The sequence below is a fragment of the Bemisia tabaci genome, chromosome 4 (assembly GCF_918797505.1).
Source record: "Bemisia tabaci chromosome 4, PGI_BMITA_v3".
Taxonomy (NCBI): Eukaryota; Metazoa; Arthropoda; class Insecta; order Hemiptera; family Aleyrodidae; genus Bemisia; species Bemisia tabaci.
Window position 1 is genome coordinate 6,396,148 of NC_092796.1, and position 15,402 is coordinate 6,411,549.

Below are 15,402 nucleotides of genomic sequence, written 5' to 3' on the forward strand. Positions count from 1 at the left end.
CCTACAAAGGTCTTATTTGCTCCAGTCAATTAATATCAAACAAGTAAACCAAGACAATAACCATGTATTTTTCGATAAATTTCAAAGAACAGTTTGTTTTATTTAAATTAGGTAGTTATACATCATATTTTTTAAAGTTAAACCTCATTTTAATTCTATGATTAAACAACGAAACACTGTCACAGCACTTCGAAAAAATAGTCCAAATTCATGGGCCTTAGAAGGACTAAAACACAGCAACCAGTGAAGTACAGTTCAAGTCTTATTTATTGACTTCAGTTAATTGAGAAGATAAATAACAATTGACGACAGAGACATTACGTGAAGGCGAGATGCCTTCCTTTTTCTTGATTCTCTTATTGTAATCTTAATCGCACCTTGGTTTACATTTTGAAGAGTGAGGAAAGATATTCTTGGTTACCGTATCCTTAGAGGGTTAAACATCCAAAGATGCGAACCACTCATGGATGTCCTAAGAGTACAGAACGGTCGAATTTCTTGCCAAAAAAGTCAGAACTGAGAAAACAAGACTTTAACCTTAAATAATATAGCTTGAAGTCAACCATCTGAAGGACGTCTTTACATTAAGACATAAGAGGGCTTTTTTTTTATCCGAACCGTACGAAACGCATCACTTTTTTTATCGAGTGGCGCGTTCCAATGGAACACTTGGACTGCTCTTCCGAGGTGGGTTGAGGCCGCGGTTAGGCCGGTTGAACCAGCCCGAACCGCAAAGATCCGGATCCATTGAATTCCGCGGATAAAAAAAAAAACCCTAAGGGATGAGAAGAATATTTCACAATCAGTGCAGTACAGATGAACCAAATTAATATAGGAAAAAGAATACTGACTCAAATTGCACCTTATCGCAATAAACCCATTGAAAAAAAATAAATGCTATGACACAAACCAACTTAATCTATAGACCTGAAAGACATTCTTTAATCAGAGGAGCAAGTTAATGATTTTCTGATGTCATAATCAGTGGGTCTTTCCATCTTCAACCTTACATCATAGAATGAAAATGCAGATGCTTGCTATTGCCAAAGTCAAGAAGCAAGGGCTCGTTACATTTTTTAAATAGGTTCTGCGAGATGCAGGGGCATGGATATACAATTGATTGCTATCATCCTTGACTTAACGTAGTTACATCCTTTTTGTGTTATTCTTACTGAAATGTTTTGAACAGGATACCTCCGATAGTAACTTCAACAGGGCCGGTCAAAAATCTTGCATAGAGGCTTTCAACCTGACAGGACCAGTGTGCATATAAAATCCTTGGACGTTTAGTGATAAACTTCAATTTGAGATTTATAAATTATAAATTTTTAAAAGTGATTAAAATTTAACTGATTTCCTCCCATTGATGAATGATGAAGAAAAAAACGCTCAACAATGATCGATGAAAATCATACAGAAATTGTACAATGCACAACTCTATGACCATGACACCTTGCCAGTGTCCATAGCTGCAAAAGTATTGTGTTCAAAGGAATTTAGGCTTTTAGTTAAAACAAACATAATTTGATTTGATAACAAAAAAAAACCCAACTTGATGTGATGATATTTTATGAAATTTATAAGGGAGTATTTTGGACAAAATTATTACTGCTATTAAATGAGGAAAAACTTGTAATATCAGTGAATAGTATAACAAGCTCCCAAGGGGGAAATACAATTTTTTAGTAAGACTTCAATCGCAAAACCCTTATGCGCTTCTCTCAGTGCATAAAAAGAATGCAAAATAATTATTTGTCATTGGATATATCCTCTTATCAGTGCTTTTTCATGGAATGAAAAAATAATTTAAATTGCAGGAAGGAATAGCAGTGAGAGGGAAAAATGAAAAAAAAAAAGCCACTATCGCTCAATCTTTTGATATTATTTTATGCAAGCACTGAGGCTAAAGTGTGCGTTGTTCTTCCCTACAATCATCGAAAGTACTATTGACAACAGAGTTCTATTTTCTTTCTTATTTATTATTAAAAGATTGACAGATTTTCAAGATAGGAGGTAATGGATCTAATTAGATTTTGAGGTTGGAATTTTGTCTACTTTCTTAAATTTAGAAAATATAAATGGAGAACCGATTTTAATGGAAACATTGAGGTGCTTATCATACCGTGCGAAGTAAAACTCGTATTTCTATTCAGCGTTAGTATGTAAGAGCATTCATGACAGACTTCTCAAATGAGCTTGCAAGTCCATACGGTAAAATTTTGACTGTAATCAGGCAACTGAAAGTCAAAACCACTAAATGCAATCTATTAAAAAAAAATAAATAATTAAAAAAAGCGAAGAAAAGGTAAAATAAGAATGCCTGAGAAAGTTTGCACCCGCTGAGATTTAAATATGAATGCAACAATATTTTACAGATATTTACTTGTCATTACTATGTCACTTTGTGACACACATCTTTCAATTGCTGATTCTTTGATTTTTTTGTTATTTATCTTTGAACTGGAGAGCTTTGAAGCATATTCGTGTACAGTTTGAAAGTACTAAGAGTAAAAGCTCAATTGTCACACTGAAAATGATAAACAGTATCCTGCAAAAATGTTTAAATGCAAATTTTCAGATGAGACATGGATTGACTGTCCTCTTCAGCTACTGATCAGCTTTCCATTACGTCAAATGTAGGGACAAAAGGTTTAAAACTTGTGTTGAGCTCAAAATGGAACTCCAACGACTTGCTAAAAAATTAAAAACAGAAAACTAAACGGATATGAGAATAAAATTTTACAAGATGTAAATTTCAAAATTGACGAGAATAAGGAACTCTTAAGAAAACTTACTATCAAGTTGCTTTTTGCCAACCTGCTTTTAATGAATAAAGAATCATCCTAATTTTTAATTAATTTGTTGGAGAGATAGTGAGAGTTCAAAGTCATAGTACGGTAAAATGTCAACCACACTTCATCATATGCCCTTTTTTTTATCCAACGAAGACAACGCTGGGTTGCGGGGGCATCAAAGTAAAGAGAGCAAAACAAAAAACATGCAAAAGTACGTCCAGTCTTTCCATTTATTTAAAAGCTTCTATTTGCCAAGAGAAAGTCCCTATATCCCCGATAACAAAATAAAAAAATTCGCTGCCTAAATTGGCTGGATTGCTTACTGAGCATGACTCTCAAGACTGGTAACGTAAGCTTCGATGAGCCAAAATAGAACACTACAATTAAGACAAGTAACAGAACAAAATAGTTAACAGGTTTCGAAAACAGGGAGACTCTGTTTTCTCAATAAATAAACAACTTCTTCATACATGTAGATAATTGCAAACACATATCTGTATGTAACTAATTCTAAAGTGAATGTAACAGCGGACTGACAAAAAAAATTTACACTACAGAACTAATTACTGTATGAACATAGGATCCCAGCAACTTCTTGAAGGAAAAAGAAGCGGCAGAGCAAGTCTTGGAGCTAATGGAAAATTGAATGTTATTCAGCAAAAAGGATCTACGTGCAAAGAGCGACCAGACAACATTTGAATTAGAGAAAACCATCACATATTTCCCCTTCAAAATCTTACTTAGAAAACGACTCAAGCGACAGGAGAGCTCAGAAGAAATCATCAAGAAATCAACTTGTGAATGAGACATTAACAAATATTTTTAACACAGATGAAATGGAAATTAGATCATAGAAAGGATGTAATTTGTATTTTTGCCATATGACCAATGTTAATTGTAAACACTTGCGTCTCATTCAAGAGTTTATTTCCAGACTTGATGTCGTGTCGTTTTCCTTAGGAAATTTTGAAGATAAATCAAGCTGCGAAAAGCTTAAATTCATACCTTGTCAAGAGGTCCCACGATTTTACAGAGAGCTTTTATAACTATACATGAGTTTCATGAAACTTATACATGCTTTAAAAAAGCCCCTGAAGATCAATCCTGTTTGCTCAATGACACCCACAATGAAGGATACTGTGGGGCTTAGATAACAAAGCCTGCTGAGAATTCTGAGCACTTTTTCATTTACTTGTAACCTTTCAAGGAAAAGAGACCTTACAGCACGAGAGTAAATTTTTCAGAAGAACGTTTTCAATTTCAAATTCAGTAAAAAAATCAGAATATGAGTTTCCCACCAAAAACACTTACTTATAGCCCAAAAAAAGAACTTACAAGTTGCTCAGTTTAATTTTGCGCCAACTAGAGGGGAGAATTCGAATAATTAAGTAATTGAACTCCTCCACTCGAGGGTACCAAAAACTTACTTTCAAGTTTTTTAGTAAAAAGATCCCTTTTCTTGTTGTATTTGATTCATTCAGACACAAAAATAATTCTAAAATTTGGCGGAGACCAGATACTGCTGCCACAAAAATTAAGACATTGTTTTGATTCACCGTGCAGAAGGGTAACATGCGTTTGAATATTCAATAAACCTGGATCTTATGTTCAAACAAGTGCAATTGATCCTACAGAGATTAAGAAAAAACTTCCTATCGACGAATTTTGAAGCAGGAAAGCAAAATTCTCATTTGATAAAATGTTTGTGGAAATTCCAGGAGGTAAGTTCGATAAATTACTATTTTTTACACTTTTCTACAACATTAAATACATATCAATAGTTTTCAATTAATTTATGACACCATTTAAAGGTAAAGAACAATAGAACGGCTGAGATGCATCACCACCGAATTAGAGAGGAGCAATTCGTAGAATTCCTCCTATACGATCGACCGCTTCAGGCTGCTTAGTCGCTGTCCGCTTTCATTCCTCGCACCGTACCCGTGTTTCTTTGCTGTAACATAAAACAGTATTTATTTTCGAAGCAGATACTAGTATTGTCAGAGGGTGAGGCACAACAAAATACAGAGAACTGCTCTCAGTATATGTTGCATTTCAACAGTGGAAAATTGATGGTTAACGCAGTCACACGTTGCCATATTGAGTGATGAGATATTTATTATTATTAGAGTCGTGCAAGGAAAAATGGTTATTTACACCACCATCTTCCATCTACAATAGAACCATACCTGGATTTCATGTTCTGAGAGCATCAAGCTTTAATCAAATTGAATCAGTGCTATAGATTTTGCATTTTTCTAAGTCTTGATTGTCGTCTTGGATTTGAAAATTTCGAAAAAATAATTTCAAATTTTTGTTTTGCGACCCGAAAAAATCAGTAAGCAAAATGCTCAGTCAATCAAGCATTAACAATCTTGAAACAACAAGAGTGCCATTGACGTTCAGTAAAAATTCGGAAATTAAGAAATAGTAACGGCAGAAAAAACTGGAAATGCACGGAAAATATATGAATGATTCAGAATTTTTTGTGTTACATGCGTTGCTCATCCTGAGAGGTATGCAACATGCAACACTGTCGACTGGGCAGGATTGGTGACTTTGTCATGGAGCATATCAACATTTAACTGTGCTGTTCTTGGAAAGCAAGGAAAAGTAAACAATATCAAAACAGACCATATGTTCTGGGTGGAACCATCAGATATATTGAATATCAAATGACAGCCTCTAAATCTGTCAACAAGAGGCAAGAGCAAAGTCTGCTAGGATAGTCATTTTGTGAGTGTTATATCAAGTAGTTTGATTGCACAGTTTGACCTCATACTTACAAAGTAAACAAGCAAGTCAAGATAAGATTATTTACTCTTAGATTCACATTAATCCTCCAGTTTCATCTCAGTTTCTGACGAGACTTCCGTTCAATCAGTTCATTTTGTGGTGTGCGCTTTCCGAAAGCTCCTATTTTTCTTGCAGCTTTGTTTGATGTGTAACCGAATGTGTAAGAACCAAGACTTTAACTTTTACGTTACTGTAGTTTGCCGCCAGGACTACAATGTTTACGACGAAGCACTTCTCCGCAAACCCCAGGGTGCAGCTGCTCCCTTGGCTGCACCCTCACTCAATGGATCATGGGACCAACAGACATCATGAACGCAGAGCCAATGGATGCAATGATGGCAAATCGATTGGCAACGTGCGTAACGATGCAACACACAGTTGTGGACGCTCCTCGACCGAGTCACTCAGTGGGCGCTCGTCTGAAGGAAGCCGGTCTAGCTCCCCACGATTCCTCTTCTACTGATGAAAACTCGAGCCTCTGAACCTCGGTCCCAGCATCCCAATCACAAATTCTTTATGTAATGACTGAATTTTCACTTTTAGTTACTCAAGTATTTAGTCTTAAGAATTCTGTTCTATTATGTGGTATCAGAATAAAAGTTTTATTTAAAAGCAAAAATTGAACAGTTTAGAGTTTTGAAATATTTATTAACCCATCAGAAATCAGGTTTTCATCATGACCAGTTTGTTGCAAAGGAAACAGCACAAAATCTTTGGGATTAAATGAAGCTTAAATTTTGTTATTTTTTTATAAAGTATCTTCTTATCCTTCAGAGTAGAGTAGACTTTAAACTGAAAAATTTTAAGTGCCTATTGCTTTCTGGACAAAAAGTTCCAGTACATTGGTGGTTAAACCAAGCTGTCTCTCCTTCGAGGAGAGTATAAGACACCTGTCGCCTGCCATTGAATTTATTTCTTGAAAGATTCCTAAAACTAAATCGACAGATTTTAAAAAATAAACTGAACTCTTTGAACTCAGTTCTATTGCTCTGAGAAACGTTTTTATTCCTCTTTTGACAACTCACTTTCTTTCATTTCTCAAAGTTCTCTAATCTCATATTCTCTTCATAGATAAAACTAGTTTTGGTAAAAATTTGAAGTCAAAATAAAAAATCCGAAAAAGAGCTAACATTTTTGGAAATGAGAACAGCACAATGCAGCTGCATAGAAACTATGCATCGTTGACAGTGGTGAAGCCATAGCTCCGGACAAAAAATCTCCATTTTCTTGAAAACGAAACATAAAGAATTTCAGTTTAAAGGCCTACTATTTTCAAAAGGTAATGAAAACAGGAAAAAAAATAACCTAAATTTAACTGACACTGAATTCATTCAGATTTTTTGCAGCCTCCTTTAAATTTTGAAAATGGTCTAAATATGCTGCTGAAGCTGAATTTGAATTATTTTTATGAGGATCTTATCAGCGTCCACAGTTGAGAATATTTTAGTAGAAAGAAAAACAAAAAATTCACCTTATCGAGTTCTTCTCGTGTTTTTTCCTCAAGTTGCCTAATATCATCCATAGTTAATCCATACCAGCGATCTATCCAGCAGAAGAGTTGTCTGGAATATAAAAGGACGATTACAGTAACGATTGTAAGACTGGCTAAGAGAAGGGAAAGATTGATGCAAAAGTAAGCACTTTTTAAAAAATGAAGAAATTAGGGTTCAAATCAGGGAGAATTTCTATTTTTTCCTTTTTTTGGGGGGGTTATTCGAAAAAATGTAAAACTTTACACAGGTCAAATCACAATATCTGATACATTAAATTAGAATGAAAAGAAAGCAAAATTTATCATAATGATCCTACATTTTCAAAAATTTGACCCAAAAGGTTGCTGATTAATAAATGAATAGTCCTATTTAGAACTTTAGGTAGAGAAAAATTGGAGTTGCTCTGTATATACACTGGCTCATAAATAACGAGGAGCGCTCTTGCAAACAGAGATATTCCCTCCTTACTCAACAATCAGCTTTAGGAATTTTAGTATTTTCTATAGCCTCTAACTTCAAAAAATACATAACAGCAAAGGCTTAATTTAGTACAGACGATTTACTTCGATTTTATAATTTCATGTGAAACGCAAAATGACTACCTTCGAGCGGGAGAGTTTTTCAGTTAAGAAAAAACAACATAATGAATGCCTCTTTTCCAAATTTTTTTCTTTTCTACTTTCTAATCTGCATTTCAGTAGCTGAGGTACAAAAATATCTAACTAACATTGCAACATTGTAAGTTCCCGCTCATGTTTTATTTTTTTAAGGAAAACTGACCAACAGTTTTAACTGAAATTTTATTTAAATATTCTTCACTCGTCCTAAAAAAAGTCACACAAGACTGCAAGGTAGCAGCTCGATTTCTTAGGGAAAATAAAACATAATCGAAAATCTTTGAAGTTTGCATTATTTGCATTTAGCCATCAATTTAATAAGGGCGAAAGTTGTAAAGTTGTATTTGTCGTAATTTGAGGAACTATATCACATTAAGGCAGGCATATTGAGTTTCAAGTGAAGTCATAAAACTGAGTCAAATCATGTGTTTCTTTATCAAGTATGCATTTGTTGTACTCGATGCAGGAAGCTCAAGAATGTGCAAATTCTAGATATTACCGATTCACTCATCTTGATTTTTGAGCTACTTTCCTTATAAAACAAATAAGAATTTTGTTTCAGCTATAGCTGAAGTTTGCAAGAGACTTTACTGACTAAGTACAACTCCAAGTTTAAATAATCTAATTCAAATTGTTCCATTCAGTAAGACAAAAATCTCTCTCTCAATTTTGCCTCTGTGCTCTATTTGGGATATTTTTCATCGAAGATAATTACGAAAAAAAAGGGGGGACACATTCATCTTGCAAACTATTATTCTTAGACAAGTAAATAAATACTTTTGATGAAAGCCACATCCTATGGGAAACTGAAGAAATATTCTCAAAAAAGAAGAAAAAAAAAGAAATTAATTTAATATATTTCGATGGATTAAATAATAGAAAATAATTTCATAAATATTATGATGCAAACAATGGCAATTACATACCTGTGAAAATTTGTAAAGAGTCTTCTTTCTGCTTTTTGAATGAAATTTTCTACTCTATTCTGTAGACCAAACCATTTGAATTCCACAGTGACTAGCTTATAACAAGTCATGATAGGATCCGACTGAAAGAGAAGAATAATGAAAATTCAAATAGTTATCGTATTTTAGCTCTTAATTTTTAGAACACTAATTTTAGGGCAGTAGACTTCAAAAAATTGAGTATGAATTTTTCAATTTCAAAAAATGAAAGTACTATAATTACAACTGGATGAGAAGTAATGAAAGCTTTGTTTTCAAGAAAATTTAAAAATAGATATTTGCTAATTTAGTGCAAAAAATTTAGTCAGTTTTCTCTTGAATAATATTCTGGCAAAAATTTGAATTACCCGAGCAAGATACCTGTTTTCCATGTGGCGTATTTGATTCCTCATGCAATATGTAAATTGATTTTTACTCAACTAATAATTACTTCCTCCATTCCAAATCTTTCTCTTTAGCTGGATAAAAATGATGGTTTAAGACCTTCTGAGGTTACAACTTAAGTTACAATAGAAAAACTGATGGATTATAATCCTAAGTAAATACTTACAGAATCTTGCCACTTTCCTACGAGGGGTCCGCGACCAGTTTTCTGTGACTTGAATTTTTTTGGATCCTCAGTTTCCTTGTAATCACCCGGTGGTACAGGATCATTCCCAATATCTATCATGATAACATCTCTATTTTTTAGTTTCTCTGGTGGTAACTCGTGGATCTAGAAGTATGAAAAGGAAAACAAAGGTAGTTTTTAGTTACATAAGGTTTAGCACTCGATTTCTCTCCGAATGATTACTCATTCAAAAAAAATTCAATACCTGTTATGATCAACTTTGAAAAAACATAATGATGAACATACAAAAATGAACGTGCAATGCATTCAATATTATTTTGCCTTTCTTCCACACTTTCCAAGACAGAAATACCCTTTTGTAGGCAATCATCAATGAAAGATTGATTCAGAATTAATTTTTTGCCATTTCCTGAAAACTGGATAATCTTTGTGGCCTAAATGTTTTTTGAGACTTCTCATTAAAAACAAAGTTTTTAAGCCTTAAATGGTAGGAAAAGTGTACTTGGATACTGGTTTCTTGTATATCATATAGAGCATTGCTCATTTATTTCACGTCCATGCTTGCTTCATGGGGATTTGAAAGTTTAACAACTTCATTTTTTATTTGAAGTCACAACAGAGTGTTCAGCTCACACTGGCAGTCCTATTTTCATAAGATAACTAAAAGTTAAATAAATCCTGGCTTGAGATGGGTATTGATTAATAGCCAACAAACGGGTGGTTCCACCATGATCATGCTGACAGGAGTCTCTCTTATCGATCATCAAACATGAAGTCATCGACCAAAATAACAGCATTTAGTGTAACAACAATGGAACCAATTTTTTTCTCAAGAGCCCGAGCGCATAAATCCAATTTTCTGGAGAAACGAAAAAAACTGAGCCACTCAGTATTCCTTGGGCTCTTAAAAGAAAAACTAATAATTAAAATGTTTACTCCTATGTAACCATAATCTGCCAAAAAAGTCAATATAAAAAATGTTGGTGCTCGAGGCTTCCAGAAAAAAATCGCTTCGATCGAGGAAGGTTCCAGAGGGAGAGTCCATGATAGTCCAGGTACACTCATTTCTTGGAGCAGCAACTATCTGGACGAACAGGAACTTGGCTACAACCATTGCTACTGGCTTGTCTGTATAAGACAGATTGGAGAAACGAACTTGCCCATAATTCATGGACTGTTCCTATGGGACCCTCCTTAATTGATTTTTAAAATACATAGAACATGCTGCAAACCATCACCTCCAGGTAAACAAAGAAAATCCACAAGTAATCTGGATTTGCGTAAACAAATGGAAACCGAGTCCAAAGGATAAACATATATATTCATAGCTTTTACCCAAACACCAAACAATTTGAAAAAAACTTATCATATTTGCCTTCAGTTTTTGATTAATTTTCACTTCACTAATTTACCATGAAAGGCAGAATCCGGCTTAATTACAAGATGAGATTATGTACAAAATAATACAGTTACAGATGACACATGGGATAATTTCTACATCAGACGAATATATTCCCAGTTTTTTGAGACCCTCTGGCTCTCGGTATATCACCCATAGCTCAGCTTTGGAGAATTGATTTTTGATGAAGCTAAGACTAAAATTGGACATGGGGAATTTGACCGAGATCTTAGAGTCAATGTATGGAACTACTTGATAATAAGCTAAACGCCGAAGATTTTCACTTTTCAGTTCTTCGTGTTTTGTTTCCATCTCAGATGATGAAATTTTGACATGAAAAGCTTCAGCAATAAAAAGGTTGAGTAATGCCATATACTGTAGCTCTAGGGCCTTAGCCAAATCTACTTTTCCGATAAAAAAACAGCTCTGAATTTGATAAAAAATGCCTTCTACCACTCCACATAAATTGCATTAGAGAGCATCATTCAATGTGTAAATTTATACATCGTAAGTTTTTAAGGCAGTACTTAGAGATTTGATGGACTTGATTACTAATGACGATTAGCTCAAGAAAAATTTCAGTAGTTTCTAGGATAACCCGTTAAAGCTGTAAAGTTTTTAGTGATAAAATTAATTCTGACGATAAGTTGAAAATACACATTTCAAGTTATTACCACAAGTAATTACAAATAAACATGAAAACATGTAACTATGCCAAGTTCATGGTTTTGCAATTGCAGTTCTTCATTTGATGTGAGGTCCCATTGTAAAAATATGTTTAAACGAGGACGTGAGCTACCTTTAATATTAAACCACAACACCGGGGGGAAAAAAAAAAACTAGAAAAATTTAAGTGTCATTTTTCTTTGTATTTTTTTTTTCCAAACTTCCTACTTAATTAAAAAGAAATCAATCTTCTTGTTGTGCCATTGAAGTTCTTGGACGTTCTCTGTAATAGAAATTACATTCCTATAGAAAGCAGAGAGACTGGGAAATTCCCATTTAATTACAGTGTTTTACTGTACGAACAGCTTTAATGAGATTTGTGAGTGTATGAGTGTGTAAATATGCATGCGAGTGCGCAGGTTGTCTCTGGTGAGTCGCACAGATAATTACTTTCGAAATCATCCCATTTCAATAAGCATGTGCAGGAGGAAAAAGGACACCGCTGATACCACCAACCACCGGGCTAGTCATTTGGTAATTGATATTGAGGTGAGGGACGTTTATACAGAGGACTTTGTTAGTTTTGACCGACGGTTAGTACTGATGCTGTTGCTGTGTTGATAAAAACTTACATTATTATGATCTCCTGAGTCTGCAATGTGAAAGGATTCAATAGAAATTGAAAAATTATCTTTCATAAATCCAGGGTTCTAAAAGGGAAAACAAAAAAGAGTGGTTAAACACTTACATTGTCTTGACATCCTGAATCTGCAATGTGATAGGATTCAATTAAAATAGAAAAATTTTCTTTCATATAACCAGGATTCTGAAAGAGAAGATGACAACACATTTGAGATTAAACAAATCAGATGTTTCTGAGCATGCACCAACGCTACTGCACCTAATAAAAGCACCAACGGAGAGAGAGGTCTCCCGAGTGACTTCTTAAATCCAGTTCATACGGCATAAATTAGACACACGTTTCTTCATAATAATATTGAGGGGCACAAGTCTAGATTGGAAATTCACATGCTTCATCAGTTTCATCAAGTTCTATGGTAATTGGAAGAATATTTCATGAATGTTTTAGAATTCTGGTACTATCATGTAAAGAAATTTGAGATACAAATCAGGAATTTTCAAGTATCTGCACAAACCAAGTTGAAAAGCAAAAGGAACTTAGCTCTACTAGCAAAGATTTCCCTCAGGTAAAATGGCATCAAACGTGCATATTTATTTCAATAAATTGTAACTTTTTGGTTGAAAAATGCTAGTTGGGTCGTGTTTTTCGAGTGAAAGTATACATCATGTCTTCATGATAAGAAAAATTGTAGATTTTCAGGACAACCTATGGTGCGGTGCTTTTCACTAATTTAGATAGTAAAAGAACTTACAGTTAGAACTGTTTTACAGTATGGATAAGCGTTCCATGCTTCCTCGTGTATTTCTAGAGAGCCTTTGGGTGCAAGGTACCGGATGAAAGGAGGCACTTTGCTGTAAAAAAAATAACAATAAAATTTGAAGTTAAGATAAGCTGATGTAATTGTATAGTTCCAACAAACAACGAACAGTAGAGAAGACTGAAACTGAAATATGAAATAGAAGTGCAAACTGAAAAATAAGATAAATTTCAAAATTTTCAAATCAAATTTACTCCTTTCATGTAAATATGTGATTGTCCATGAGAAAAAAGACATTATAGTCCACAAAAACTTAAAATTGAGTTATTGATACCTGAACATAAAGGACTGTTCTCCGAACATTTGGGGTCTAAAAATGTCGAGCTCAGCCAAAGCTGTGGTGGTTTAAAGTTCCCAGTTCAAAAATCATAGTTTGGCAAAAAAGGCATTTAAAATTCTCATCTGCTACGTTCAGGGTATGGGGTTGCCAGCTTTTAATGCGAACTTAGAGCCTCTGCCAGCACAAAAATTAACTAAACTATTTGCAACTTAAACTTCTGAAAATCGATTTCCGATTTTTCGACCCGACTCGACAAAATTGCTCTACTGAAAATTTCGTCTCATTCTTGTATGCATAGGAAAATCTCCGAATGAGCACTTGAGAGTCGCCAAATTTCCTCAGTTTGTACACTGTATTTTTGTATTTGAGGAAAGCCACGCATATTTTTCCATGAAATTTTCATAAATTTCAGATTAAATTGCACCAATAGTCTGAAAATGTTGAGGAAAAATATTCACAATTTTCCCAGTAAATTCGTTTTTTATCGAAGGAAATAATATGTCAACGTCTAAAAGCTCACACGGCGTTCTTTCAGCAGGTCAGCATTAGCCTGTGTCACACTATCAAAGCTGGTCATCAAAATATCAAGGTCAGGTGTTGTGATTGGCTTATTCAATGACTTCCTGGACCAATCACAGCACTTGACCTTGACATTTTGATGGAGTATTTTTATAGTGTGACACAGGCTATTGGACTGGGTCCATCAAACTTCTGACGGTCCCATTTCACTTTCCAAAGAAAAGCAAGCTGAGTTAGTTGCTTTGAATGTTCCACCCCTACAAGAAACCAGAGACTAAAACTTTTGATCCTCTGGATCAAAGTACATTTTGCTTTAACACCTTAAAAACTGCACCAACTAGCAAACTAAGTAAACCTGTAAAGTAAACTTTCCAGGCTTCAAAAACTTCGATGTGACCTATAATGGATGTTGATAGTGACGGAAATTACCTTTGCAAATGGTATATTTTATACGTGTATTGCCCAGTCGTGTATTTGCCGCCCAAGAGAGGAATTTTCGGCTCGTTGCAGCCTGGACTGAACGGCTCATTTTTGATGACTTCAATTCCCTCACCACCGCCAGTTTCGTTCTTACTTGCTTCGGCTACTGAATACAGTTGCGCTACTTGATACTGAAATCACAAGAGAAAACCAATGAATTAATTAACGAAAGAAAAGTAGTTAACGAAAAAATTATCAAAATCTTTTTCCATCAAAGTCCGTTCCAAAGCTCAGAAGTTCTTCACACAATTGTTTTTTAACCGTTGAATATTATAGCTTGGTAGGAAACTAGGGTGCTAAGTATGCCTCCTGGTCGCTACACGGCCCAACCCCCAAAGGGCGCTTCGCGGTGATCCGTAAGGTAATTTTAATACAACGGCGGGATCATCGCCTCGAGTTTATCGCAAAAATCACGAAAATCGGCCCGACCGATCTTTAGAACGACCGGGACACAAAAATAAACATTCAAACTGTTTAAATTGGAGAATGCGCCACTTTAGCACGGAATAAAAGAAACACAACCGTCTTACTTCCAAAATCTGAATAGAGCGGGCTTATTATTTAGGGGCTATCGGGTGTCAGCAGCCGTAAAAATTATGGAAATCGGCCCAGTAGAACGCTGGACCGAACGAACTGTAATGAAAATGAAAATTTAGGGGCTCAGGGAGCTTAAAGTAGTATTAATATTAAAATTGAGTCACTCTAGCCTGCCGTCTGCGCTCACTCCGCACTGTGAGCGCAAGCAAAGTAAAAGCGCCTGCATTTCCTTACGTATGCAACACGGTCATCTCTCAAGCTTGAATAGTTGCATCCAAGAAAACTGCACCTACGTGCGTGCATGGTCTTGGCCATCGCTTCGCACTAGGATTTCTTATCCTGTGGGGCTGTAGACGGTCGCAATTTGGCTCGCATTTCAAGCAAAAAGAAACCAGCGCAATTACAGTGTTGTTAAAATGTTGCTTGTTCATAATTATCTGAAAAATCTTCCAAAATAGCGAATAGCTTTTGCATTCCACCGATAAATTGTTCATTTCAAAGGGAAATAATTGTGTAAATTTTAATACTGTACTTATATTTAGCTTTTTTAAAAGAAAAACAGGATTTGCACGATTTTGAAAACACTGTGATCACAGTGGTTACGTTTTGCTAAATGCGATTCAACTGATATTCGTGCATACAGTGCCTTTCACTGGTCTGAAGTTAGACCACTAGACGAGGTTAGCTCAAGCTATGCCTATGGCTCGTAGGATGTCTCCTAAAACAGGCTGGCCAAAAATCAGAACTTTTACAGCTCTTTTTCAGTTCGTTCCCAAGAAATTCAGTGCCTCCTCAACAGAAAAATTCAGTACTTTTTCAGCACC

General features: G+C 35.0%; 1 protein-coding gene across 2 annotated transcripts in view; it reads right to left on the minus strand.

The window, feature by feature from the left end:
- Positions 1 to 44: 44 nt before the first annotated feature.
- Positions 45 to 15,402, minus strand: part of vib (phosphatidylinositol transfer protein vib) — a 53,363-nt gene continuing 38,005 nt past the window's right edge. The window contains exons 3-9 of one of the 2 annotated variants that reach the window (XM_019052336.2): positions 13,991 to 14,172; positions 12,697 to 12,796; positions 12,051 to 12,128; positions 9,217 to 9,381; positions 8,628 to 8,749; positions 7,063 to 7,153; positions 45 to 4,749 (exon numbers count right to left, since the gene is read on the minus strand). In XM_019052336.2, the coding sequence (XP_018907881.1) occupies positions 4,702 to 4,749; positions 7,063 to 7,153; positions 8,628 to 8,749; positions 9,217 to 9,381; positions 12,051 to 12,128; positions 12,697 to 12,796; positions 13,991 to 14,172 (786 nt within the window). In that variant the 3' untranslated portion in view covers positions 45 to 4,701. Of the gene's footprint in view, positions 4,750 to 7,062; positions 7,154 to 8,627; positions 8,750 to 9,216; positions 9,382 to 11,934; positions 12,013 to 12,050; positions 12,129 to 12,696; positions 12,797 to 13,990; positions 14,173 to 15,402 lie in introns of both variants that reach the window. The other variant, XM_019052335.2, reaches the window with a different exon arrangement.